Source organism: Panthera pardus, unplaced genomic scaffold (genome assembly GCF_024362965.1).
Source record: "Panthera pardus isolate Hobbes unplaced genomic scaffold, ASM2436296v1 HiC_scaffold_10, whole genome shotgun sequence".
NCBI classification, from domain to species: domain Eukaryota; kingdom Metazoa; phylum Chordata; class Mammalia; order Carnivora; family Felidae; genus Panthera; species Panthera pardus.
Window position 1 is genome coordinate 34,504,417 of NW_026526655.1, and position 27,715 is coordinate 34,532,131.

The 27,715-nt window shown below is 39.5% G+C and overlaps 1 protein-coding gene across 13 annotated transcripts in view; it reads right to left on the minus strand.

Annotated features, from left to right (window-relative positions):
• CFLAR (CASP8 and FADD like apoptosis regulator) overlaps nt 1–27,715 on the minus strand; it is an 81,342-nt gene that overhangs the window by 10,326 nt on the left and 43,301 nt on the right. For 6 of the 13 annotated variants that reach the window (XM_053906319.1, XM_053906318.1, XM_019439177.2 and 3 more), the window contains 7 exons: nt 19,970–20,383; nt 17,617–17,722; nt 15,806–15,941; nt 14,878–14,963; nt 10,357–10,414; nt 7,094–7,143; nt 6,281–6,359 (listed from right to left, as the gene is read on the minus strand). In XM_053906319.1, the coding sequence (XP_053762294.1) occupies nt 6,281–6,359; nt 7,094–7,143; nt 10,357–10,414; nt 14,878–14,963; nt 15,806–15,941; nt 17,617–17,722; nt 19,970–20,331 (877 nt within the window). In that variant the 5' untranslated portion in view covers nt 20,332–20,383. Of the gene's footprint in view, nt 1–6,280; nt 6,360–7,093; nt 7,144–10,356; nt 10,415–12,404; nt 12,465–14,877; nt 14,964–15,805; nt 15,942–17,616; nt 17,723–19,969; nt 20,384–25,226; nt 25,383–27,195; nt 27,599–27,715 lie in introns of those variants that run through there. The other 7 variants (XM_053906335.1, XM_019439185.2, XM_019439180.2 and 4 more) reach the window with 6 other exon arrangements.

Below are 27,715 nucleotides of genomic sequence, written 5' to 3' on the forward strand. Positions count from 1 at the left end.
CTGGCTGGTTCAGTTGGTAGCACATGCAACTCTTAATCTAGGGCCATGAATTTAAGCCCCATCTGGGGTGTAGAGATTACTTAAAAATAAAATCTTAAAAATATATACTATAAGACAAAATATTAAAAATATATAAAACAAAATGAGTTCACATTAATCTTGACACAACCTATGAAAAGAAGTCCATTAAATAGACGTATGGAATAACTAAGAAAGAGGGAGCACTTCCTTCATCAGTCTATTTACCATTATGTAGTGAGCACCTTGAATAAGCCCAGTTCTTTCTTTTCTTAATTTCTTTTTAACATTTATTTATTTTTGAGAGACAGAGAGAGACAGAGCATGAGCAGGGGAGGGGCAGAGAGAGAGGGAGACACAGAATCCGAAGCAGGCTCCAGGCTCCGAGCTGTCAGCACAGAGCCTGATGTGGGACTTGAACTCACAAACCGCGAGTTCATGACCTGAGCCGAAGTCAGACTCTTAACTGAGCCACCCAGGCATCCCAGCCCAGTTCTAATTACTCACAAATGGAATACAAGTTGGGCAGGCTATTCTTAGTGAGAAGGGGAGTTCTGAGATCAACTACAAATGTGAGATGCAACATTGGTTAAGACTTAAATAAGTTTCTTTACAGGAGGACTGCTCAGAGACTTTAAGGCCAATATGCAAATCCCCAAAGGAGGAACAAATTATTCACCATTTCTCAAATTCTTTTGACCCCAAAAGTTATGTTTTACACAGTTCCTCTTCCCTATGTGGCAGAAATACATTGTGAAATACAGATGAAGCACCTGTCCTTCAAGAAGCCTATAATCTAGTTGGGGAAGCAAAGCTTATAAATATGCACAAAACAATGGTTGACATGTCACATGTACAGTGGGATTTTAGGTAAAACACACAGTCAGAGAAGGGACTGTCGGTGCAGTCTGAGACACCTGGAGATGAGATTGTGGTAAAAGTACAATTTAAGCTGGAAGAACAAGTGAAATAGGAGGTCCCCCAGATAGGGGATGATGACGAACAAAGACAGAATGAGTGAGTGAGTGAGGAAGTGAGTGGCAGAGGCAGCCTTGGATAAATCTGACTTTTCATTTGTTTCCATAGACCAATCAAGGGGTTTCGCTGGACAATCTATATTCACTCAAAATTATAAACTACTTGTTAAATGTCTTCTTTTTAAGTACAAATGATTACTAGTAATTCCTTCTGGACTAGCTTTTCGTAGCAGAAAACAATATCAATAATAAGCCTGTGTATTGCATGTCAAAGAAGCTTCTGTGGCACCTCAGGCAGCCTCAAAGTACTCTACTCTTCCACGTATTTGCAACTCCTTATCCACAATGCCAAAGCCCCAAAAGCTCTGAAAACCTTCAGTTCTTTTCCTTGATTCATTTTGTGGCAAAACCTTTCCTGAACTGATGAGAGGCTATTGAGAGTCTTTATTCCCCTTAGTGTGAATATCCATTCATTTTGCTGTAGAAATACTAACGTATACAATTATGGGGTACTTCCCTGGACCCCCCTGGAGTGTTCTATGAATTACAGCATCTATACTTTGTCATCTTTCTAAACTCTTGGATCTTCCAAATCCTGAAATACAAAGGTCTCCAATAAGGGATTGTGGACCTATAATTCTTATTTATATCCTAGGTTTAAAGGGGAATTTTATTTGTGATACTAGGTTTCCAAATGAAGGTCTGCTTACCTCTGCTCTCAGAGGTAAGAATGTCCAGAAGAAAAAGGACGCCACCACAGACTTCCTGGTCTCTTGCCTCTAGGAGGAGGCTATCTTTAATAATATATTAATCCCATGATAGCAAGGAGGGGAAGCCCCACTTCCTTGGCACTCAAGCTGGCAGGCAGCATGTGGTGGCTGCTCCCTCTGAGCCGTCTCCACTGCCATTTACCACTTGCCTTCATAGCTCAGAAGCAGAGGTCACAGTGACTGCTCCACTTCCCCTTGCTGAGATGTTCCTACATTTGTTAGTACAGGAAAATGCTACTGATCTGAGTTGTTACTCATTCCATTGAGGGCAAAGGGGGTAAGGGGACTGGGCAACCCCAAGGACATTAAAGCTCAAATCAACACCACCTACAAAGCGTTTCCACTATTAACGTCTGGCTTTCATGACTCCTGTTGCTCTGTTTGAAGAGGAAGTTTACTTACACAAGATTTATAAAGATTTTCAGAGAGAGCAAAGGAGAAGACAGAGGAATAAACCCTTCCTCTTAAAATCTGCAAACACCAACTTCCATTCAGGAGCCTAAAAGCCAGCCAGAGCTTTAAGTCAAAGCTCAGATCCATCCGTCTGCATTTTGAGACATTCAACTCTCCATTCCCAACAAGATCAGAATTCTGGTGCTACATCAGGGCACTGAGAATCAGGACCTAGCAGAGGCCTAGCTTTCTCTTCAAGAAGAGATAATTGACCTCTATCAGGTTTCTTCTCAAGGACAAGCCACCAAAAAATAACTTTATCCTTGTTAAACAATGTTGACACTGGACTGACCGATCTAACACCGGACTCCATCTTTGTCTCACGCAGGGCCAAGCATGGCGTTTTGCACAAAGTGCTCAATAAACATTTATGGGATAAAGGAAAAATAAACCTGTAGATGTTTAGAAGACATGCATACTCTTTGGATAAAAGTCTGATTTTTTTTTTTTTTTCGGAAGACAGGGCAGAGTCTACTAAATTCTACAGATACAAAGGAATGGTTTTAGAAACACAGAAGCTAACAGACCTTATTCCTCCATTCATCTAGCCAACAAATATTTATTGAGCTCCTATGTGCCAGGCACTGTTCCAGATATCAGACACATAGCAAAAGAGATGGACAAGCTCCCCACCCTCACGAAACTTACATTATAACAAAGTAGCTAAAATCAGAGGCTTTGGAGTAAAGCTTTCAAATGTCAGCTCTATCATTTACTAGGGAGTTAAGGAAGGCAGTTCACTGTGTTCTGTTTGCTCACCTTGAAAATGGGGATAATAGTACCCATCTTACAGTATTATTTATGAAGATTGAGTGAGAATTAGCAAAATACCTGGCACAGAGCAGATTTTTAATAAACTTTACACTCTCATCATCACCACCCCTGTTAGTCTCACAGTATCACTGTTAGTTTCTCTCAGAGCCCTTGTTTCAATTGGCAATAATGTCTATTCCCAGACTCCTGCACTCTTTCCAAATAATCAACATTAACCAAATGATTAAGTTAACTAGGCAAGAGACAAAGGAAACCCCACCTAATCTCTCCAGATGAAGCACCCCCCTCCCATGCTGTCAAGATGGAGGTGAAGAAATGAAGTGTGCTGCGTGGATTTAGGATTACTGTCAACTGAAGCAGGATTTCAGGCCTACAGGCCTCAGTGAACAAGTGCCAGGAGAGAATTGGAAAATGAGGAGCTGGAGCCCTAGAGAGAGGGTGTGAGAGAGGAGACTGCCTTCCACTTCAAGTCAATTGATACTCTCCTGCTATTCTGAGTCTCTGCTGGTGCTGGCATATAAATGGATTCAGGACCCTTCGGATGATAAAAGCCACCACACAATGGGAGTAAAAGTGCCCTGTTTCTTAACTATCAACTGGCCACCCGGCCACCAGGGGCTTGTATTAGTAGCCTCAAGATCAGTTATTTGCTTTGTCCCCAGAACCAGGGAGAGCTTGAGTCAAGGGAGCAAATGTTCAAACACACCTATGTCAATACCTGCACATGCCTCAGGCCAGAGATACTGTCCCAGGAGCCACCTCCAATGCTATCCTCACTCCCATCTTTCTCTCCTATAGTCTTGCCACCCCCTACCCTCCCTGGCCCCAACCTTTGTACTCAGACTCTCTGTCTCTGTCAAGCCCATTCATACTGATAACTAGTGGGAGTGGACTGCCCACCTGGGTATTTCCCCTCCATTCCAGTTAGCCCCAGCCTATGGGAACCTGCCCCACTCGTCCCTGAGCCCCAGTGCAGGTGTCAGACCCCCAGTCCTCTGTTTCCTCATTTGTCTGGGCTTAGACTCCATGTACAAAGCCACAGAAAGTTCTAGCTTAGTGGTTTGCAACAAAAATGAAACAAACAAAATGAAAAAATAAGGTTAGCTAGCATTTTGTATATGCTCACAGGGTGCCAGGCACTGCTCTAAGCTCTTGACAAGTATGAACTCACTCACTTCTCCCAACTTCCCCAAGAGAGAAGTCCTGTTATTAATCCATTTTATAGAAGGGAAACTGAGGCATGGAGAGTCTAGGAAAATTGCCCAAGGTTATAATTTAGGACATGGCAGAGCCATGATTCAAACCCATGCAGTCATATTCCAGGGCCCAACTCTGACCATGCTCCTATAACGCAGGAAAACATAAATATACATTCAGTCCCTGCCCACAAGAGGCCCATAACTCAGCAAGGGAAGCAAATATACACTGGGTTTTAGCCACAAATTCATAGCAGGTGATAGCTTTATGATTATCTTCATACAACAAACATACATCGTGCAGCTGGGCACGTTCTGCCAATGAATGAAACAGAACTGACTATAATAGAAAGTAGAAGATGATTACTCTTTTAAAGCAGGAAGTTACTCATTGAGAAAATATTTTCTCATTCTTATATGGATACTAATGGCTAAAAAGGAAAGGACACGCATCTATAGCTGAGGAGATGGTATTTCTCACATTAAACCAAAAATAGAACATGAGAAAATGAGATCGTATCTTAAAATTCTGGGAAATTCAACCTAATATTTGATTATTTGACCTTCTCTTAGAGTCTCTTTCTGTAAAACTCACCCTGGTAACATTTAAGTGAGCCTGAAAGACAGATATGACTCATTCTAAGAATTTTGAAAAGCAGGAAAACTGTGGGAATGTAATGATCAACTAAGGAAGAGGTAAATAATTAAGCACATTGTTTCGCAATGAGATTCTTCTTACATTCTTTGATGCATCACCAGTGATTGATTCAGTTTGAGTAAGACATCCAGCAACAATTGAGCAAGAGAATCAATTCAGATTGAACAACAAGGAACACACAAGTAGTACAGACTCAGGCCAACAACCAAAGTACCGGGTGCCAGAATCAAGTGACACACTGCCTCTAAGTGAACACACATTATGACATTTTTAGTGTCCCCCAGAAGAGCTTTCATAGTCTATCTATATGAAATGATGGGGTATCTGCTAACACTGAAGCCAGCAAGCCTTCCATTTTAAACCCCACTCTGGATCCCCAGCCTCCTCTCTGCCACAGCACCCAGCATGAAAAAGCCAGACTGAAGCTCACCAACTTTCACCAATTACACCTTTGTGCCAGAGACAATGCTATGTGCTCCCCAGGTCTCCTTCCAGTTTCCTCCTGGCATGCAGCCAGACTGAGTTCCTTATCCACTGCAGTTAAGTGGGGCCACATGAGTGCATTTGACCAATGGAATGTGGATGGAAATGATGCATTTCACTTTCTCAGGACTGGCCCCTAAAATCTCTTGTGAGATCGTCCATGAATTTCATTCATCCACTGTGGGATCATGTCAGGGTCCCCAGTTGTGGGTTCAGCTCATCACATCGGGGTCACCAATTGTGGGTTCAGCTTTCAGTTTTGTCCAGCAAAGCCAAGGACGGCAGAAAGGATTACTCAAGACGCCACAAGTCAAGACAGGTGAAAGGGAGGCTAAGAGAAGTTTCCCCGAGCTGCTCTCAAGTTCCTGTATTTATTGGGCCTACATTATAGGGAAAACATTGTGCAATATGTCAGCGGCTACTGCCAGTGAGAACATATAGAAAGCATGCAAAAAAACAAGGTGCTCCTAAGACTACAAAAGAGCAGATGCTGAAAGCAGGGTGGAGAACAAGATAAGATATTCCATAGATAACATGGTCTAAGGAATTCACAAGCACAGGCAGGACCCAATCCCTAAACATGCATTAATTAGATACTGGTCAGCTGTTTTCAGCAGGGCCAGAAAGTAGTATAATGCATTCCCTATAATCTCCTTAACCAGAACATAGCTATTTGATTTCCCACAATCCACCAGCCAGATACAGAGGATCCTGTGGAAAACCCCAAGGCTTCAGATGATGAAGCCACTGAATGACACATGGAACAAAGCTGGCTCCAGCCCAATTCATACTAGGCTGTGCCATGAGTGAGAAAGTTTCCCTTGCTATGTGAAACCACAGATTTTGGCAGTGGTTTGTTATAACAGCTTGTGATGATCACTGATGAATACAGCTTTTCTGGGCCATGACCTCACTGTGGGGTATCAGTTAATCTGCAGCATGCATACCTACCTGTATCATTGCCAATGCAGTCAATTATCAAGCAGATTCCCAGGGGCTTGCTCTGCATCCTATATCTCTCTTGTATGTGCTGGAAAGGAAAACAGCAATTGTTGAAAACGCTAGACATTGCTCTGCTTCCTATAGGTCCCACCCATAAACCATATTTTCTTTTGGATTTCCTCAAACTTCCTGTTGCCAGGTGAGCCATTCAATAGATACAGCCTGAAGTCACCACAGCTGACATTTCCCATTAATTTCATATTTTTCCTCTATTTGGGTAATATGTTTAAGACGAGCTGTTTCAGTTTTTATTTAATTTTAATGAAAATCACAGTCCCTTTACACACGTCTTAGAGCCACAGGATAAAGACAATTTAAAGCTGAAAGGATGGATCTGTTTCCACAGTAACCTAAGGTTACACAAGTGATATCTTTCCAAACCAGTAAAAAAGGAAGCTTTCTATTGTCTCCTTATGGTGAAAAGGTTTCAGCCTTTAAAAAAAAAAAAAAAAAGCCAGAGCAAGTCAAGGTTCAGTGTCATTGCTTACTTATATATTCACCAATCACTCAGCTGGGAAGAGAAGTGCTACTTTGGAATTTTCCTGCATTCCAAAGTTCACTAACGCAATCCACTTCCACAACAACTTCTTTGCTCTATCCAAGGTTCCCCCTTAGGAGATCTCTCAAGAAAAAGGCACTCTCACACTGTCAGCATCCTATTCTTGTCACAGAGAATTCTTAATAGATATTTTAAAGAAGCCAGTGTTCCCCACAGATACTGTGCAAACAATACAATACCAAATTAGATCATTTATTCCATACCTGAGGTAGAGATGTTCCTGATTCCTGAATGGATGTCTTCACTGATTCTCCTGGGGGGGTGGGGGGGTGAGAGAGAGAAACCATTTACAAAGCTGAAGGAGAACTAAGCACACTCCCATGCTGACTGGGTTTCTTTATATCTCAGCTGTCCTCTTCCCCTATTTTCTTCCCCTTACTGTGTCCTCTTTCCTCAGCTCTACTTGGCCCCAAGGTTTCAGCCTCACACTGAAGAACCTAACTGATAAGAAAACACAAGTCTGCATGCCAGGCAGGGGTTATATAGAAAAACTGCTTAAATAGCAAAGGGGGAAAAAAGGCTCTCCCTTGTCTTTCTCCAGGTGAGGACCAGGTGACTGATGAATTTTTAAACTGATAGGGAGAATCCAATAACCTCACCACCTAGCAATATCAATAGCTTTTTTCCATGTGGACAAGGTGGATAAGGCCTAGAGGGGGAGAGCCTTAGAGACTGCAGAGAAGGGAAAATGTACTTGTATTAGCCACTTGTACAACAGATGGCCATGTTTTCTTAGTCCAGTGATATTGAGAGATCATAAAATAAAATGGCAGTTGCAAGATAAGGACAGTGAGGCTAGCAAATGTAGATGAGCCTAAAGTCAATATCATTAGGTAAAAATGACTTTATTAGCCCAGAGAGGTGGAGAAACCACCAGTTTTGAAGCCGTAAAGGGCTAGCTCAAACCCTAGCACCATCACTGATGAGTTCTGTGATCTTAGGCAAGTTTACTGCTGAAGTCTCAGGCTCTTTTGTTTTGGTTTTAAATCCCTAAGGTGAACAAACCAACATCTACCTTAGAAGATTGTTGCAAAAATGAGAATGTCAAAGACAAGCAAAGAAAATGCCAGTATTTTTAAGGTTTGAGGGAAATGAGGCCTTTCAAGTGTGTAAGTTGAAACAGTGTTTTAAGGGGCATCTGGTTGGCTCAGTCAGTGGAGTGTGTGACTCTTGATCTCAGGGTTGTAAGTTCAAGCCCCACGTCAGGTGTAGAGAATACTTAAAACAAAATAAAATCTTAAAAAGAAAACAATCTTTTTAAAGAACAACTGGTGATATCCTTTAAAACAACATTTTGCTTCTAGAAGTTTATCCTAAGGAAATAATAGAGCAAGTATGCAAAAATATGTACTGCATAACTGTTTATAATGACCTCAAACTGGGGCACCTGGGTGGCTTAGTTGGTTAAGCATCTGACTTCAGCTCAGGTCATGATCTTGCAGTTCATGAGTTCGAGCCCTGTGTTGGGCTTTGTGCTGACAGCTCAGAGCCTGGAGCCTGCTTCAGATTCTGTGTCTCCCTCTCTCTCTGCCCCTCTCCTACTCACACTCTGTCTCTCTCTCTTCCTTCCAAAAATAAATAAACAGTAAAAAAAAAATTTTATAATGGCCTCAAACTAGAAAAATACTTAAAAATGAAACTGGCTAAATTAATCATGATACATATAATGGATACTATACATGTTAAAAAGGATAAGAAAGATATTTTTGTATTTGACATGAAAAGATACATAAGACATAGTAAGTGAAATGGATTATTTTACAACATGAATATTATTAATACAACATACTTAAATATATGTATTTGTGTGCATATGCTTACACATAGATATGCTTAAAAATAACAGTCCAGCGGTATATAAATCAAATATTAACAGTGGTTATCTGATACTTGGGATTAAAAGGAAATTTCTCTTTATCATTTTGCATTTAAGCAATCATGGATTAACAGAATAAAAAACACAAAATAACTTATTTTAATATGCTTATCTCAGATTAAGGCATTTAATAAGAGCTTAATAAATTACAGTGATCATCATCATCATCCAATTGAAATCTATTTGGAAGTCAAAATTAATATGAAGACTTTTCCTTTTATTAGCAAATAAAGCATCCAGGTGAAAGCAGGTACCTAGCTCTCCTAAGAATCACCAGAGGTGTTAGGTGCCTCACTTATCTCTCCTGTATAACTACAGTGAAGGATAAACCTGCCGTCAGGGTGTGCTGTGGAAAGAAGACTGATTGTTCTTCATTCCTATCCAAATCTGCCAGCTCTCCTATTTTCCTTTTAAACAGCTTTCAAAATGCAAATTCTCACCACCTCGTCAATGTTTTGAGAAACATGCTGTCACTTCAGGAATAAATTCACTTCTCAATAGCTTTTGCTGGAGAGCAGAATACTAGGTGAGGAATGACAGGCATGAGCTATGCCATCTGGCTAATCTGGGAGAAATCCTTCTCAGTTTCTAGGTGCAGGCAGACAGCATGTAGGCTGAGTCTAAGATTTTGGCAAGGGGCCTGCCACATAAAGAAGGCTTCCATCGGCTCTCAGCACTGCACCCAGGACAAACTCCAAGCCCCTCAGGGAAGACTGAGCCCTCCTTACCTGCCTATCAATCCCCTGCCTCCTTGAGTTCTGAAACACAATCATCTACAATGCAGTGTGAGACCAAGTCTCAGCCTTCACTTGAAGGAGGACTCAAGACAAGCAAAAGAAATTCATTTTTTAAATGATGTTATAGGATCAAGTGCTGATGTTTTAAGAGAGAAGAGAGAAATCGTATGGGTTGAAATGCCTAGTTTTTAATTGTATTTTTTCCTTCTTTTTAGGAGTATAGAGATGTCATCTGTAGAGTATCTAGATGTATTAAATAAGCTATAAAACAAGATCCTAGTAACCTTTCTTCTTCCTGCTGCTAGATATTCAATTTAACTCAATTTATTATCATGGCTAGATTAATGTTTCACATAGCCTGATCGTAGTTCTATTTCAGGTATAAAACCTGAAACTTCTTAAAAACATCGCCAAGATGATGAAACTGAGTAAGAGGTATTTAAGTTCAAATAAGCTAATTCATTACCTAATTAGAAATGCCAATGACTACATTTTAAGAACTTAACTGCTATTTATTTTGAGAACTTAATCAGAATAGGTAGATAAAGGAAATGGGAAACTCCAAAAATGCAATGATTTGTACTTGAATTATCAAGCATTTATAAAGAATGAATGTAGGGGCACCTGGGTGGCTCAGTCAGTTAAGCATCCGACTTCAGCTCAGGTCATGATCTCACGGCTTGGGGGTTTCAGCCCAGCATCAGGCTCTGTGCTGACAGCTCAGAGCCTGGAGCCTGCTTCGGATTCTGTGTGTGTCTCTCTCTCACCCTCCCCTGCTCACATACCCGCTCTCCCTCGCTCTCAAAAGTGAATAAACATTACAAAAAAAGAAAGAAAGAAAAATTGGCCTTACTCTGAGTATCAGGTTGTCCCACATTGAGTCTTTGTTCATTACTTCTCCCATTCTGGAGCTTCAAATATAAAGAATAAGGTCATACCCCCTGTTAGTTTTTTCAGAGGCACTTTATATCACACCTCTTTAAATATCTCAAGAGAATTCTTACCCAGGAAAAAAATTAAAGTATCACATTCACAGTTAAATTATCTAAAGGAGAATAGCAAGAGCGGTTAACTCCGTAAGTCCCATTTCTATAGCCAAAGAACAAGGCAACTCTTCTTTTTAAAAAGTAAAAATACAATGAACATGTAAATATGCTAAATTAGCTTATTAGAATATTCCAAAACAGCTCAATGAAGTCAGATGTTACGGTATTGTAGAGTTGCTATAATAGCTGCAAGTTAGAACAAGCTGTTGGAACATCAGATTGACATTCTACCTGATCCTTTAACACAGAGGCAATGTACGTTATGGTTAAGGATGAGAGTTCTAGGGGTGCCTGGGGGGCTCAGTCGGTTAAGCATCCAACTTCAGCCCAGGTCATGAATCTCACAGTTTGTGAGCTCGAGCCCCGCGTCGGGCTCTGTGCTGACAGCTCAGAGCCTGGAGCCTGCTTCAGATTCTGTATCTCCCTCTCTCTCTGCCCCTCCCCAGCTCACACTCACTCTCTCTGTCAAAAATAAGTTTTAAAAACTTAAAAAAAAAGAAAGAAAGAAAGAAAGAATGAGAGTTCTAAAGTACTGGTGAGGATGTGGAGAAAAAGGAACCCTCATGCACTGTTGGTGGGAATGTATATTTGTTCAGCCACTGTGGAAAACAGTATGGAGGAGGTTCCTCAAAAAATGAAAAATAGAAATACTACATATTCTGGTAGTTCCACTACTGGGTATTTACCCAAAGAATACGAAAATATTAATTCAAAAAGATATATGTACCCCTATGTTTACTACAGCATTATTTTAAAAAGCCAAGATATAGAAGCAACCTAAGTATGTATTGATAAAGAACAGATATGGATAAAAAAGATACGGTATATGTATAAAATGGAATATTACACAGGCACAAAAAAGGATGAGATTGTGCCATTTGTAACAACATGGATTGACGTAGAAGGTATCATGCTAAGTGGAGTAAGTCAGACTGAGAAAGACAAATACCACTCATATGTGGAATCTTAAAAAATATATATATGGGGACACCTGGGTGGCTCAGTCAATTGAGCATCCGACTCTTGATTTCAGCTCAGGTCATGATCCCAGAATCATGGAATCAAGCCCCACATCGGGCTCTGCACTCAGTGTGGAGCCTGCTTAAGAGTCTCTTTCTCTCTCTCCCTCTGCTCCTCTCCCCCGCTCACACTCTCTCTCTAAAATAAAAATAAATTAAAAAATTTTAAAAATATGAATAAACAAACAAAAAGCAGAATCAGACCTATAAATAGGACAAACTGATGGTTGCCAGAGGAGAGAGGGGTGGGAGGATGGGCCAAATGGGTGACGGCTTCCAGTTATGGAGTGAATAAGTCACAGCCTAAGAAATATAATCAATGATATTAGCTTGTATGGTGACAGAAGATAGCTACACTTGTGGTAAACATAACAACATAACATAATGTATAAACTTGTCAAATCACTATGCTGTATACCTGAAACTAATGTAACATTTTGTGGCAACGATACTCAAAAAAAAAAAAAAAAAAAATAGTGGGAGTTCTAGCCCAGACAAACCTGGCTATGAATCCTGATTCTGTCACTTACTAGCTATGTAAGCTTGAGCAAGTTATTTTACCTCTATGTCTGTTTCTTTATCTTCAAATGAGGATAATAGCAATAGCCACCTTATACATTTTTGTGAAGACTAAATGTACACAAGCATTTAGCACAGTGCTAGCTTATGGAAGAGCTTAATAAATGTCTAGTTACTGTGTTTCTATAATGCTTAGCTACACAGAAGTCACATATGGGCTTGGTTCTTAAAAGTCAGCTACCAAAAAAAAAAAAAAATCAACTACCAATTCTGAGGGCTAGAATGAAATTAATCAGAGAATGAAAGATTGAACCGACCCTTTCTCTTCTCAGATGACAGGTCCTTTGTAAGGTACATATACCACATACTCCCAACCATCTGATAGGTTCAGCTTTCAAATGACAGTTCTCCTCTGAAGCTATCCTAGCCAAAAGAGAGAAGTATACTATTCATTAAGCTGTGTCTGTAGCTAAGTCTGTGTGTCTAAATTAAAGAAAAACATGTAAGTTGCTTTTATCACTAATAATAAGAGACTTAGCCAGAAGCTGATAATACTACAATACTACATAGAATTTGGAAACCCACATGGATGTGCATTCACATTTACATAGCTATTAAGGAGATACAACATCAAAACAAAGCTGGATTTAAAAAGCATCATATTGCAGAGTGACACAACTTTTTTATTCTATAAAATGTTGGTATCATGTGTCATTTAGTGTCACTATGATTCACCTCCTAATTTTATGAGAAATATGCTGAATCCATATGCCACAGGGTCTGTTTACTAAATGAATGATCAGGGTCACAGATATACAGAAAATTAAATGACAGAAAATCAAATGTCTATTTACATATACAGTAAATACAGTTATTCTCATCAACAAAATAGAAAGACAATAGTAAAAATATGGCAAGGTTTTAACTAAGAGTGACAGTATAATTTATATTAGATATACAATAGCAGAGAATACTCAGAAAACCTGGATGTGAATCCTAAATCAATTTGGTTTCATAATTTGTTATCATAGAGATTCAGAAGGACAAAAGAAAGTATATTTTATTCTTGAAAAAAAGTGACAGATATATTTAAGCTATGTCATGACTGGTATATAGTTTATTAAATATGCCATGTCACAGAGGAAGGAACATGGACTGGGCCCAGTTCTGGTGATAGGTAGAGGTGGGCAATCACTTAATGCACTTTAGGCCTAAATTTCCTTATTTGTTCAATGAGGGGGGTGAACAGTATAATCCTTAATACCCATTTTAGCTCTGAAATTCTATTGCTCAGAGATATCCTCACATCTCACATTTTTCATGAAACTATATTACAGGGTAGTTAATGTTTTCTTCAGATGCTTTTAAAGTGTTTATAATTTAATCATGAAATTGCACTGTGGCCTGAGGCCTGACTACAAATTCCACATATACTAGGATTAACTCTTCAAGATAAAAAATTAGCCAAGAAGAATTCTGATAATACCTTGCACCATTTACTAAAACAACAACCAGAAGTGACTATGTGATATTTAGGGTCACAACTCAATTACTCAATAATATCACTCAATAACAAAAACACTTTTGTTGAAATCATTAAATACGCCCAATAACAAGCAAATGCACAGAGAGGTAAATACAAGTATATTTATTTTGAATCACTGTATTAAAAAAAAAGACTGGAAACAATCTAAATACACACAAGAAAGGGCTGTACACATTGTAATACACCCAGGATTAATCGTAGGATAGAAGTGATTTATTGCTCTTCTTTTATATTTCTCTATATTTTCCAAATTATCTCAATGAACACATGCCAATTTTGTGATCATAAGAAGTTACACATATTTCAAAAACAAATCCACATGACTATCACATTTTTTCAGATATTAAAGTTCCAGAAAGTAGAACCATATGCACCCATTAAAAGCAATGACAAAATAGAGGTTGTCACATATGATTCATATGGAACAATTTCCAAGAATTCTCAGCTCAATGGGCATAGTGTTCTACCATTTGCACAGAAAGGAAAAACCAAAAATGAGATATGGTATGTATATAGACTGTCTCTGAATGTGTATAGAAGAAAATGGTTAACAACAGCTGCCTCTGGGGAAAGGAAGTGGAGTAAGAGAAAACATACTTTAAAAAATTCTTTTAGTATATTTTGAAATTTTTGTCCATGAGGATGCACTATCTATTTATATTTAAAAAGCTAAATCTTCTAGGGACGCCTGGGTGGCTCAGTCAGCGAAGTGTCCAATTCTTGATTTCAGCTCAGGTCATGATCTCACAGTTTGTGAGATCAAGTCCTGCATCCAGCTCTGCAGTGACAGCAAGGAGCCTGCTTGGGATTTTCTGTCTCCCTCTCTCTCTGCCCCTACCCCATGTATGTGCACTCTTTCTCTCAAAACAAAAACAAAAACAAAAACACCTAAATTTTCTAAAGAACAAATGAACTATGAAAAAAAATGTTCAATTGGATATGTAGATACACAAACATGCATAGAAAAAAGACTAGAAGGAAATTTGCCAACATACCTTTAGATGGTAGGATAGAAGTGATTTATTGCTCTTCTTTTATATTTCTCTATATTTTCCAAATTATCTCAATGAACACATGCCAATTTTGTGACCATAAGAAGTTACACATATTTCAAAAACAAATGCACATGACTATCACATTTTTTCAGATATTAAATGAAGTCCATGCTGTGCAAATGTCTGTATTTTTATCAAAGTTCTGAAACTGTTTCATGCTGGAATTCCATACATGTGCTCCAGACTCACCCTTAAGTTATATGAAGGATCCTTAAGACTCAAATTTGGGAGAGATGCCTGGAGTGCACTTATATAACTTGTTTCACCTCCTTGAGCTATAAGCAGGAGAGAGGTATGGAGTTAAGATTTATAAGTTACTATCAAATGCATATTCAACAATGGCTCAGTTCAGGGTCAATCATCTTTCAAAATATCCTAAACTTTCTAACCACCCTACTAAGGTCAAAATATCTCCCACTATCATTAAGAATGTGCTAAAAATGCTACACCCATCCTTGATTTTTTTGTTGGTCATGGGGTGACCTGTAGATCATTGGGTCTCAGCTATCCCCATTAGGCTGTAACTCTATGGTGGCAGTGGACTGCTAACAGAGCAACAGAGTCCATGCTGAGCCTGAATCTAAAAGACAATGGGGGAGGGTGGCATGAGGAAGAAGGCCAATGTGAGACTGGTCACCTTTAAGAAGGGGGCAAATGCACCCTTTTCCATGGGGTTTTGGAAACTCAGGACACATGCAGGGCAGTTATGGGATCCCAGTGACAGGATGAGACCCAGAATTGGATAGTGGTCAGGCCAAACATTGGAGCAGTGCAGCAGGGCCTGGCATATCCTCAAAAGCTCTGAGTGTCCACTGTGCTGCCAACCTATGCAGAAAATGGGGGTGCAGACTATTTCATGAAGGCCAGGATGTTAGGAACTTCTCAGCAGCATTTTGCAGAGAGCTGAGACTCTGTGATCATGGGTGTGGGTGATAAAGTCAGCAGATCTGAGATATGAAAGTTAGAGGGGATGTGACCTCGAGCCACAGGCTAGTGGGGGCTGTGGACACTCAGGTTCTGTTCCCTCCACCCATCCAACAAATGAATCTTTACCAATCAAACCTAGTATGCCCAGGGTACTTTCCTTGGGCCACTGAGAGGCCAAAATTCTACTTACCAGACTGCTTGTATTTCTGGACTTTTGTCTTCAGGTCTATTCTGTGGATGTTCTTTAAGCATTTTTCTAATAAATCCAATCGATCTGGAGCAATCAGATTTAGCTTCTCCAATTCAATCACAAGATCTAGGAAACTCTAAGAGAGCCACCAAGAGGAAACAAATTTCAGTAAGGTGAACTGTTAAGCCCTAAATGCAAACCCCAAGCTGTGTGATTTGTAACAGCAAGCAAACGTGAGAAGAAGAACCCATTCCATGATCTGCAGTGATCTTAAACCAGACCTCTCTGTTTCATAGTCCCTCCAGGGCCAGAAGCAAATTACACTCCTGGATTTTACAGAGAAAGAGGTGGTGGTAAGTCTTTTGGCGGACAACCTGTACCTAGGTTGGGGACACATGAGTCATTTTACGTCATCAAGAAGTACTGTGAGATGAGGCACCTGGCTGGCTCAGTCAGTAAAGCACACAACTCTTGATCTCAGGGTTATGAGATCAAGCTCCACATTGGGCATGGAGCCTACTTAACAAAAACAACAACAACAAAAAAGTACTGTGGGAGAGCAGGCCTAAAAATAAAATCTGCCTGAGTTCATTCTGTTCCAAAAGGCTACTCTGGTATTATACTGAAAAACTCTAATGGCTTTCCTAAAAAGGGAAGAGAGAAGATAGCTGGGGGAAAGAAAAATCCCCATGATGCAGTTTTGAAGTTCCTAAAATATGTAAAATTTTTTCAATGTTTATTTATTTTTTAGAGAGACAGACTGAGAGCTAGTGGGGGAGGAGCAGAGAGAAAGGGAGACACAGAATCTGAAGCAGGCTCCAGGCTCTGAGCTGTCAGCACAGAACCCAGTGAGATCCCACAAGCATGAGATCATGACCTGAGCCAAAGTCGGACGCTTTACTGACTGTGCCACCCAGGCACCCCAGAAATTTCTAAAATATCTTAATCACTGCTAGACATTCCAACTCATTCTGACTCTGGGAGTATGAGGCAAAATTAAAAAGTTAGGGTATATTGCTACTTACTTGCCCTAGACCACAGAGATTATGAAAGAACTATATTTCAGAAATAGGCATTGCTTTGGGTTTTATTTCCTCTAACATTTAGTTACTGAGGTGCTATATTTATTTATTTTTAATAATAATCATCATGAAATTGATATAAGTGATTGGCAATAAGTTGACTTGAGGATACCAAAAAGAAGTTCTATTTTTTCCTTTTCCTTCCCATTTGACGCATTTGATGGTGGGGGCATACAGTCACCCTATATTTATAGATTTCAGAAACAAAACTACAATTATTATGGAACATGAGAAAATTCTCAAGCAACAATTTACCAGAGTCCTTAAAGACAGGTCCTTTAAGAACATATTTTCATATTCTAGAGACCGGAGTTTTTCCTGGCCCGTCCTTAGGCCAGCAGTACCACATAAGGTCAGACAATTTAAATACTTTTCCAGCAATTGCAATATCCCTGAGATCTTGTTTCCTACCTAGTTTCCAATCCCAAATCTCTAATTTTGCCATTCCCTGGATACACAAGTCATAAGTACCTTCTCCCTCCCAACCTCCACATGCAGCCTAATGACTCCACACTGATCTCAAGCTAGTTGAGGGAAAATAGATGGCCATGGGAGAGCAAGATGAAAGTGAATTTGAAGTAAAAAGATTTACTTTTCTCACTTCCTACCTTCACTCCCAGCTTGGGTCTCCATATTCAAGTGCCCACTTCCCTCTTCCCACACACTACAGAGCAACCCTCTCCTTCTGATATGCCCTTGGAAACATGAACCAAGAAAAAGAATACTCACCTTATCCTTGGCTACCTTGCTTCGGCCCATATGATCCCTCATGAGGAAAATTAATGAGGACACATCAGATTTGTCCAAATCTTCACCAATCTCTGTCATCAACACCCTGCAACCAAACAAGATTTTTTTTAAGTAAATTCAGATACTAATCCTAATGAAAACACCAAAAGCCTATGCTTCTGCCATGCCAATAATTGCTTAAAAGACTAATTCAGGCCCCCATTTGGATGTGCACCCCCATAAAACAGAAAGCCTAGACCACCCTAGGAAGAGATCTTAAGGGAATTCAAAAAGGAAATTCATCCTTTCTCCTACTTTCAATAAGAGATAGTACCTCTCTTTCCAACTAACTGATCTACAAACAACTCAGAGAATAAAAACTTCCCTAAAGAATCCCCTAGTTCCCCCAGATGTTATGATGAAATAAGCGAAGAACATATATGACTAAGATGAAAGATAGAAATAGAATTTGAAGTCATCCTGTCTTCCCCATCTTACAAGCCTCCAGGTGATGAGGATGCTGCAGATCCAGGGCCTACACTTTGAATCACAAGCTTCTAAAGCAAGCTTATACCTGGGATATCGTGGCCCACTCCTAAACTCAAAGGGTAAAAGGCATCTAGATCCTGGGGATTATGACCATAGATATTTTTGTCTACAAAGCCTCACCTGACTCAGTCACCTCTGCTCCAGTTGGAGCCACCATCACAGTTTACCTGGGCTCTCAGGACACCCTGTGGTTGGCATTATTGCCTTGACATTGTCATCTCTGCTTTAGAGGGCTGTTTTCCCAATTAGGCTCTCAAATTCTTGAGGACAGAAGATGCTTCTTTCATTTTGTTCTAATGCTTACTATACACCTAGCATATATAGACCGCCCCCCCATAAAAAGCCCACTGAACAGATGAATCAGTGAATTTAGCATCCCCTCCCTCTACCCACCCTTTCCACCCTCTGGAACTACCTACATTCACATTAGCAAGGAGACAGGAAATAGAGAGTGCCCCAACTTATTCACTGAAACCCAGCACCTCTGAAAAAGTTTTAAGAACATATTGACATTTTATGATGGTTGAAGAGGTAGAAGATGATCAAGAACAACAACAATAAAAATAAACTCTTTCACTTGTTTGTGTGTTTGTTTTTAAGTAGGCTCCATGCCCAGCATGGAAGCCATCATGGGGCTTGAACTTATGACCCTGAGATCAAGACCTGAGCTAAGACTAAGAGTTGGATGCTTAACCAACTGAGCCACTCAGGCACCCCAATAATAAACTCTTGCGATTGTAGAGGGATTCACAGTTTTAAAAGTACTTCACATACTAAATTATCATAATTGATCTTCACCAACAAACTTGGGAAATCAGGTATTATTATTTTTAGCTTTACAAGTAAGAAAACAAAGTCCCAACTGGTGTTAGTGGCTGGCTCAGCCTAGGTGGCCTATAACTGGTATTTCTGGGACTTGAAACAGGCCTCCAGACCTCAGGTCTCTGACACTTTTCAAGGGCAGAGCTGCTTTCAACTCTCTTTAATACAGTTCTCAATAATACACATATTCTCCAAATATACACCATTGATATAACTTAAAGGCTGGTGGTCTGAAGAAAAAGGAACCATTAATTTAAGGTCACAAGTTATCTTCCTTTCTGCAGAAATGCAGCCTTTCTTATGGTTTGTGTTCTCCTCTCAGTCTCCAAGAGAGTAGTTTGTTAACAGGAGGAAGGAAAAACTCAGATGGTCTCAACTAAAGGGGACTCCAGTGACCATCCCTCTCTGAACTGGAGGGGGCCTATGGCTGTTTAATTGATGAAATGTTCATTCAGCACCCCTGCCCTACCAAGCCTCTAGGGGCAAGGACCCCAAAGAAACTCACAGAAAGGGAGTCCACTTCATAAGCTCCTTAGCAGGGGAAAGACCAGTGGGGACTCAGGAGGGAACACAGAGTTCTACAAAGGTCAGGAAAATCACTGTCAGACTTGTTATTTCCTTTCTCAGTACCGGAATTTGCCAGTCTGACATCACAGACCACAACAGATCCCACAGATAGAGGATGGCAAGAATTACTAGTTCTTAGTTGTTCTTATCTCTCTCATTCTATCCATTCGGCAAACACATACTACCCAGCCCTTCCACTTTCTTTATGATCTTCTACCCAGTTACTTTAAGTGAACATGTTCTAAGAATTCAAAGACTTCAAAGGAATGAAGTAACATCATAAGGCAGTCGAATCTGTGGGCACAGAAAGTAATGTGTTTGCTTTTTTTTACTGTCTTCATGTCTATTGTTCATAAGTCCAGACCACCTCACTCCCTCCCACCAGGTCCAGCCTTGGGAATAGATAATGAATTACCTATAGTCTGAAACAAGCTGAGGGTGCCTGAGCAGGTGCGTCTCCACCACCCTTTTGTCCATCTTCAAAATCCGCTTGAGCAAGTCAAACCGCCTCACTCTGTACAGTAGCTCAGCCAAGCCCATGGCAGACAGCTTTCCTCTCTCACTTAAAATATCCAGAAGGTCCCTGACATTAAGGGGAACAACATCTGCAGCAATGTCCCGGCACAAAAAAAGAATCGTTTCCTTCTCGTCTTCATCAAGTGCCTCTTCAACCTGATAGATGACTTCAGCAGACATCCTGCGCAGTGTCTTTCCAAGGAAATGCAATAATAAAACTCCACTCCAGTCAACAAAAGGCCATGAGGCTGCTGACATCATTTCTGATGGTTTTCTTCATTTCTTTCAAAATCCCCTTTCCAATGGAGGAGTTCTGTGATTAAAAGGGAATCTTTTTAAATCCTCTTATCAAAATAACTTATGCCTAACATTCATGGTATAGGTTCTTCCTTTCTTGGTCTAACTTAGAAGATTAAACTTGTATTGTTAACCCTATAGAAAGTGATCTTCAGTAGACAAAGCAACTGATTGAAAAATCAAGACACACAAAGAAGGTAACCTACATTTTAAAGGAAATGAAACCAGAAACAAATTATCTCCCAAAAATCCCACAGGCCTTATCAGAATTTGTAAGAATGTAAAATACAGTAAGAAGAAAATCATAAATGACGAAATGGCATATGAATAAGCTTGGTGGGAGGAAGAAGAAAAAGCCCAATGATGAAGAAGCTAACTGGACCGGAAAAACTGGTGTCACAGGGTTAACTCCCACTTTCAGTGACCCCAACCAGGTAAGTTTAAACAAACATGGGTCTTGATAAGAGACCTTTGGCAGGGTGTCAGAACTACTCCACCCATTTTTCCCAGTTGTCTCCTACTATAAAATCCCTCATTTACACCTATAAGTAGAAACCCTCCCTGGCATCCTCCCAAAGTCTCAGGTCATTTTCACAACTTCATCATGAATACTCATAGGACCTCCCACTTTATCTGAACAAAGGCCTTGTCAAGCTTTGATCACTGCTTCAGACCCTGAGCCCATGGAAGTGCCAGAGGCCCCTTACTCTCAACACATTACTCAGGTCAGCAATTGTCACAAGAGTTCCTGACGGTATCAGTGGAAGGAAGGAAGTAGAACAGAAAATCTGGAGAAAAATCTTGGTCCCAGGGCTGGACTTGGGTGGGAGCAACGGGAGGTCATGCCATGGATGACTTCTTAATTTTTTTCCATTGAAACTCAACCTATTCTCTTTCAAAGTCTAAGGTGCAAATGGCAGTCACTGTCTATTCTAAAGTTTCACAGCTATATTTTATGTTAAATAAACTCTTGTGTTCTGAAAGAGTATCTTGTCTATTTCTATCAGAGAACATTAAAAAAATAATTGGAAATACAACCCAACTATAAGTTGCTAACTATTACTATGTATTTGTGTACAAGTATATTTATATTTTTTTCTTTTTCTTTTTTCTTTTTTCTTTAGGAGAGAGACAGATAGTGCAAGTGGGAGAGAGTGGCAGAAGGAGAGGGAGGGGGAGAAGGGGAAAGGGGGGAGGGAGGGAGGGAGGGAGGGAGAGGGAGGGGGAGGGAGAGAGAGAGTGAGAGAGAGAGAGAGAGAGAGAGAGAAAGAATCTTAAGCAGGCTCCATGTTCAGCACACAGCCCCACATGAGGCTTAAACCCACGACCCTGGGATCATGACCTGAGCTGAAATCAAGAGTAGGATGCTCAACTGAGTGACCCACCCAGGTGCCCCACTTGCATTTTTATGTTATTTATTGAGCTATATTTAGTGAAAATAACACTGAAGGTATTTTATTTATTTATGTACAATTTCAGTCCATAATAGATTTAAAGCATCTTATAATAACAACACTAAGTACAAGAAATATTTTATATGAGAACAAGGCAGGGGGAATTAGGTTAAAAAATATTAGTTTAGAAAGTTGAGCTGGGGTGGAAGGATAGAGAATACAAAGCAAATATGCAGACCAGAAAGGCCTAAACAGTTTTTAGTAGACTGTGAATTCGTCCCTGAGTTTTCTGGCAGTCAAAGCAAAAAATGATATATGGGACATTTTTTTGTTCTTGCTGTCAAAGACAAAATACCTTCTTAGAGTAAGCATAACTTTCCTAGAGATCCAGAGTCCCCCATCAATGAAAATATTGATAAGTTCTTTAGTGTCTGAAAGTAACAAAATCAAATTTACTTTAATTTTCGTTTTATTTTTCAAAAATCTAAAATATTTTGTTTTAAAGTAGACCATTTATATCTTTCACACTGGGCTTCCCACAACCAGGCTAAACAGGTGAGTTCTTAATAAAAATAGACATTTTACTTAATGCATACTTGCTAATAGGTATTCTTATGTCTATGCCAATCTCATACTCATTCATCAAAACTTCACTTAAATCTAGCCATTGTGAATGACTGAGGAAATAGAATTTACTAAACGATTGCTCAATGAAAGTGGAAAATCTGGCACTCAGACTTTTTTTTTTAACGTTCACTTATTTTTGAGACAAAGAGAGACAGAGCACGAACGGGGGAGGGCCAGAGAGAGAGGGAGACACAGAATCTGAAACAGGCTCCAGGCTCTGAGCAGTCAGCACAGAGCCCGATGCAGGGCTTGAACTCATGGACCGCGAGATTGTGACCTGAGCTGAAGTCGGACGCTTAACCGACTGAGCCACCCAGGCGCCCCTCAGACTTTTTTTAAAATTTTTTTAGAGAGAGAGAGAGAGTGGGGGAGAGGTACAGAAGGAGGGAAAGAGAGAGAATCCAAAGCAGGCTCCATGCTCATTGCAGAGCCCAACACAAGGCTAGATTGCACAACCCTGGAATCATGACGTAAGCCAAAATCAAGAGTCAGATGCTTAACCAACTGAGCTATCCAGGCACCCCTACTTTACTTTTTTTAATCTGAAAGCTTAATAACAATTTTATGTGTTTCAGAGACCCTAAATCTATACTTTATTCAGGGGCTAACAATACTTTAACATAACTTCTAGTTTCCATGAAAGGTAGTCAAGTACTTCTTTTTCTATTGACTAAAAGTCACAATTTTGTTAGTAGTTGTTATATTTTAACCTATAAAATATTCGTACACACTAGAAAATATAAAATAAGGATGAGGTCATTAAACACAAGAGGAACAAATGAGATGTTATCCAAATTCACAAGACATATCTGGAAAAAAAAAAAAAAAGCCAAAGAGAACTCTAGAAATCAAATGTACAATTCCCTGTTTTTATTTTTATTTTTTTTTATTTTTTTTCAATATATGAAATTTATTGTCAAATTGGTTTCCATACAACACCCAGTGCTCATCCCAAAAGGTGCCCTCCTCAATACCCATCACCCACCCTCCCCTCCCTCCCACCCCCCACCAACCCTCAGTTTGTTCTCAGTTTTTAAGAGTCTCTTATGCTTTGGCTCTCTCCCACTCTAACCTCTTTTTTTTTTTTTTTCCTTCCCCTCCCCCATGGGTTTCTGTTAAGTTTCTCAGGATCCACATAAGAGTGAAACCATATGGTATCTGTCTTTCTCTGTATGGCTTATTTCACTTAGCATCACACTCTCCAGTTCCATCCACGTTGCTACAAAGGGCCATATTTCATTCTTTCTCATTGCCACGTAGTACTCCATTGTGTATATAAACCACAATTTCTTTATCCATTCATCAGTTGATGGACATTTAGGCTCTTTCCAAAATTTGGCTATTGTTGAGAGTGCTGCTATAAACATTGGGGTACAAGTGCCCCTATGCATCAGTACTCCTGTATCCCTTGGGTCAATTCCTAGCAGCGCTATTGCTGGGTCATAGGGTAGGTCTACTTTTAATTTTCTGAGGAACCTCCACACTGTTTTCCAGAGTGGCTGCACCAGTTTGCATTCCCACCAACAGTGCAAGAGGGTTCCCATTTCTCCACATCCTCTCCAGCATCTGTAGTCTCCTGATTTGTTCATTTTGGCCACTCTGACTGGCGTGAGGTGATATCTGAGTGTGGTTTTGATTTGTATTACAATTCCCTGTTTTTAAAAACAGTAGCCAACTTTTGGAGTTCATAGTTATCAATGATGTAATAATTTTGTAAATTGTTAACAAAATTAGATAATCGCTTTTAAAAATATTATCTGCTCAGTTTGTTCCATCCAACCATTATACCAGGACTGTTTTCTGCCAGTCACGCACACCCAGCAAGCGAACTGGCATGCTGTCTTCCCTCTGTACTAATGGAGGTAAAGTTTGGCAGCAAAATCCAAATTACTCAGTGGTAGCATCTGGCATATTCAGAAAAAATATCAAAAGGAAAACTACAGATCTCATGCTGAGTCAAGCCAACACTCAGCAAAATGCCAGTGTGTATATGTTAGGGTTAAGTGTAGCTAAACACTTAACAGTTAACAGGCAGTTAAGTGTAGCTAAAGGTGACAGGCACTTGAGAAAGGGGAGCATGGAAGGGAGACCTAGGGCTAGGGTCCAGATAATCACTACTTTGTTGGGGTTTCTTTTAAGCCCAAACCAAGAAATTAACATAAAAAGTTCTCTCAGACTAAGGAAGCCTATAAGATCTTCAGAGGCAAACTCAAAACCATCCCATAAAGCTACCTTCACAACCCAGGGCATATGAGACATCCATTATGCTAGAGGCAAGTTCATGCTTAAAAATTACCATGTACAAAAATAAAAATCACCATGACAGTAGACAACACAAATAAAATTCACATCTGAAGAACCTACATCTGAAAGAATTTAAATAAGTATGAAAATAATTCCCAAAAAATGAGGAAATTTTCTGCAGTATAATAGGCCAAATGAATGGTTCTGAATCAGTGGCAATTTTGTCCCTCGGGGGACATTTGACAATGTCTTGAGACATTTTCGTCATCATTACCAGGTGGTGCTACTGGCTGTAGAAAACAGAGGCCAGGGATGCTGCTCAACATCCCCGGATGTACATTCCCCACAAAAAGGAATTATCCAACCGCAAATACCAATAGTGCTAAGATTGAGAAACTCTACATTAGATAATTGAAAAAAAACTGGCTATCATAGACACTCAAATGAATTTATAAATACAATATAAGTCAAATAAAATTTTTAAAAAAATTTCCATGGACTGTGGCAAGCTGATTTTAAATGTATGTTAAGGAGGAGAAAGTCTAAAAATAGCCAATATAAGTTTTAAGAACAACCAGTTAGAAGTTGCCTTACCAGATATCAAGGTTTTATACAAATGTAATATGGTACAGGGGATATATAATAAAGCAACCAATACACAGGTGAGGACTCAGAAATCAATCCATACACAGATGACTGAGGTGGTCCTGAAAATCAATAGAGAAAGGACATTCATATCCAGAAATGGGGCTGGGATAACTGGTTATTCAATACATATAGGGGGAAATTGAGATCCTGTCCTCATATCATTTACAAGTCAATTCCACATGTACTCAAGTCCTGGATATAAAATTCTAAATGAAAATCTATAACCTCTGATTACAAAAGGATTTTATAAGACATAAAAAGTACACATCCTTTTAAAAATGAAAAAGATTAAAAAATGATAAAGCACAGAGAAGGCAAATGCATCATATTTAATTAACAAAGAATTAGTATCCAGAATATAGAAAGCATTTCCACAGGGGCACCTAGCTGCCTCAGTCAGTAGTAGAGCATGTGGCTCTTGATCTCGGGGTTGTTGGTTCAAGCCCCACAATGGGTACAGAGATTACTTAAAATTAAAATCTTTGAGAGAAAGAAAGAAAGAAAGAAAGAAAGAAAGAAAGAAAGAAAGAAAGAAAGAAAGAAAGAAAGAGGGAGGGAGGATGGGCTAAATGGGTAAGGGGCATTAAGGAATCTACTCCTGAAATCATTGTTTCACTATATGCTAACTAATTTGGATGTAAATTTTAAAAAAGAAAAAAAAATTAAAAAAGAAAGAAAGAAAGAAAGAAATCCTGCAAACCAATAAGTATAAGACAAGCAACCCAAAGGGAAAATAGGCAATAGGCACTTCCCAGAAGAAAAAACCAAATAGCCACTAACCATATGAGAAGATGCTTGAGCCATAATAGTGGTCAGCAAAATGCAAATTTAAGCTACAATGAGATATTACTTCCCATCAGTTAAATGCTAGTATCTGTTACCAATTGTCACAGAAATATAAAATTGCCAACATTACTAGAAGAATCACAAATTAGTACAGCCACTTTGAAGAACAATTTGACAATATTTGGTAAAGATAAAAAATATACATTACTCTATGACATGAAAATTTAATTTCTAAGTAAATATCCCTTAAAAACTCTCAGACAGGTATACACACTATACAGCCTGGAAAAGGAATGAACCAGAACTACATGAATCTCACAAACAAAACACAAAACAACACAACAAATATTTTTGCTGAAGCAAAAAGCAAGTTGCTAAAGCATACATACCATATGATTAATTCACATTAAGATCCTAACTGTTAAAAATAATACCATATATTGTTTAGCAATGTGTGTATGTGTGTGTGTGTAGTGAAAATATTAAAACATACATAGTAATAATAAATACTGAATTCAGAAAAGTAGTTTCCATTACAGGATGAACAGAATGTGACTAGCTAAAAATGTACAGGGGAAATGACTGAATTTGTAACGTTTTACTTTATAAGCAGAGAAATAGGTATACAGATATCAAAATAAATGTGCCTCAAACCACATTCTCTGACCACAGTACAACAAAATTAGAAAACTATAATAAGCCAAAGGGAAACCCTACACATTTTCAAAGTAAAAAATTAGTTTTTTCTCTTCCACACCCAGCCTTTACTAGTTCACAAGCACTGTATAAAGAAAATACAGGCGTAGGGGAGGAGGAAAGGGAGAAGCAAAGCATACTGTATAGAAACCAACTCACAGCATTCAAAATGCTTTTAGAGCTTCCGTGGTGTATATATAGATAAATATTAGAACAAGAAAGCCTGGAGGCATCCCAAAGTTATCCTCCAAAAGAACAGGTCAGATTTTATTTAGCATGGTTCAAAGATGGAGAAGAGGGGGTTGGGAGTGGGTGGCAGTTCGAATGAGTTCTTTAAAGTTCCATGTAAGGACAGTGCTCACCACTTGCCAGCCCCCCCCACCCCCACCGCAACTACCACTGCCTGAGCTGCCTAGCTCAGCACTCCACTCACCTCCTTAGATGTTCACTTGCAGCTGCTGAGAGACAAAGGGGGGATCCAAATCCAACTCTTTTTCTTTCTTGTTTTCAAATACCCAGTCCTCCTGATCGGTTAATATTCTGTCAGTTTGGTTTCACGCTACTGTTTTAAGCAGTTCACCTTCTCTAGCCAGACAAAACTGGCATCTGGGTATGTTTTCTAAAATTTGTAAGAAATCCCCCTTTTCTTTTTCTCCCTTTACTGGCAAATTCTAGTTTAATTCTTCTTTTCCACACCTACACAAAGTCTCCACAGTGCTTCAAACTGTCCCCAATCTTCACAACCAAAGCAACAAGACCGGTTCCAGTTTCATTTCTCACATGGAGGTCATGGGACCGTTGCCATTTAAAAAAACTAAACAAAGCTGATGTCACCAGAGTTAAAATCCACAACACTGACTAATAGAAGGGGTGGTATCAGGTTCTAGAAACAAAAAACACTCCAGGTATTTTCAGTAGAAATACATGTAATACAGGTGCTTCCAAAACTGTTG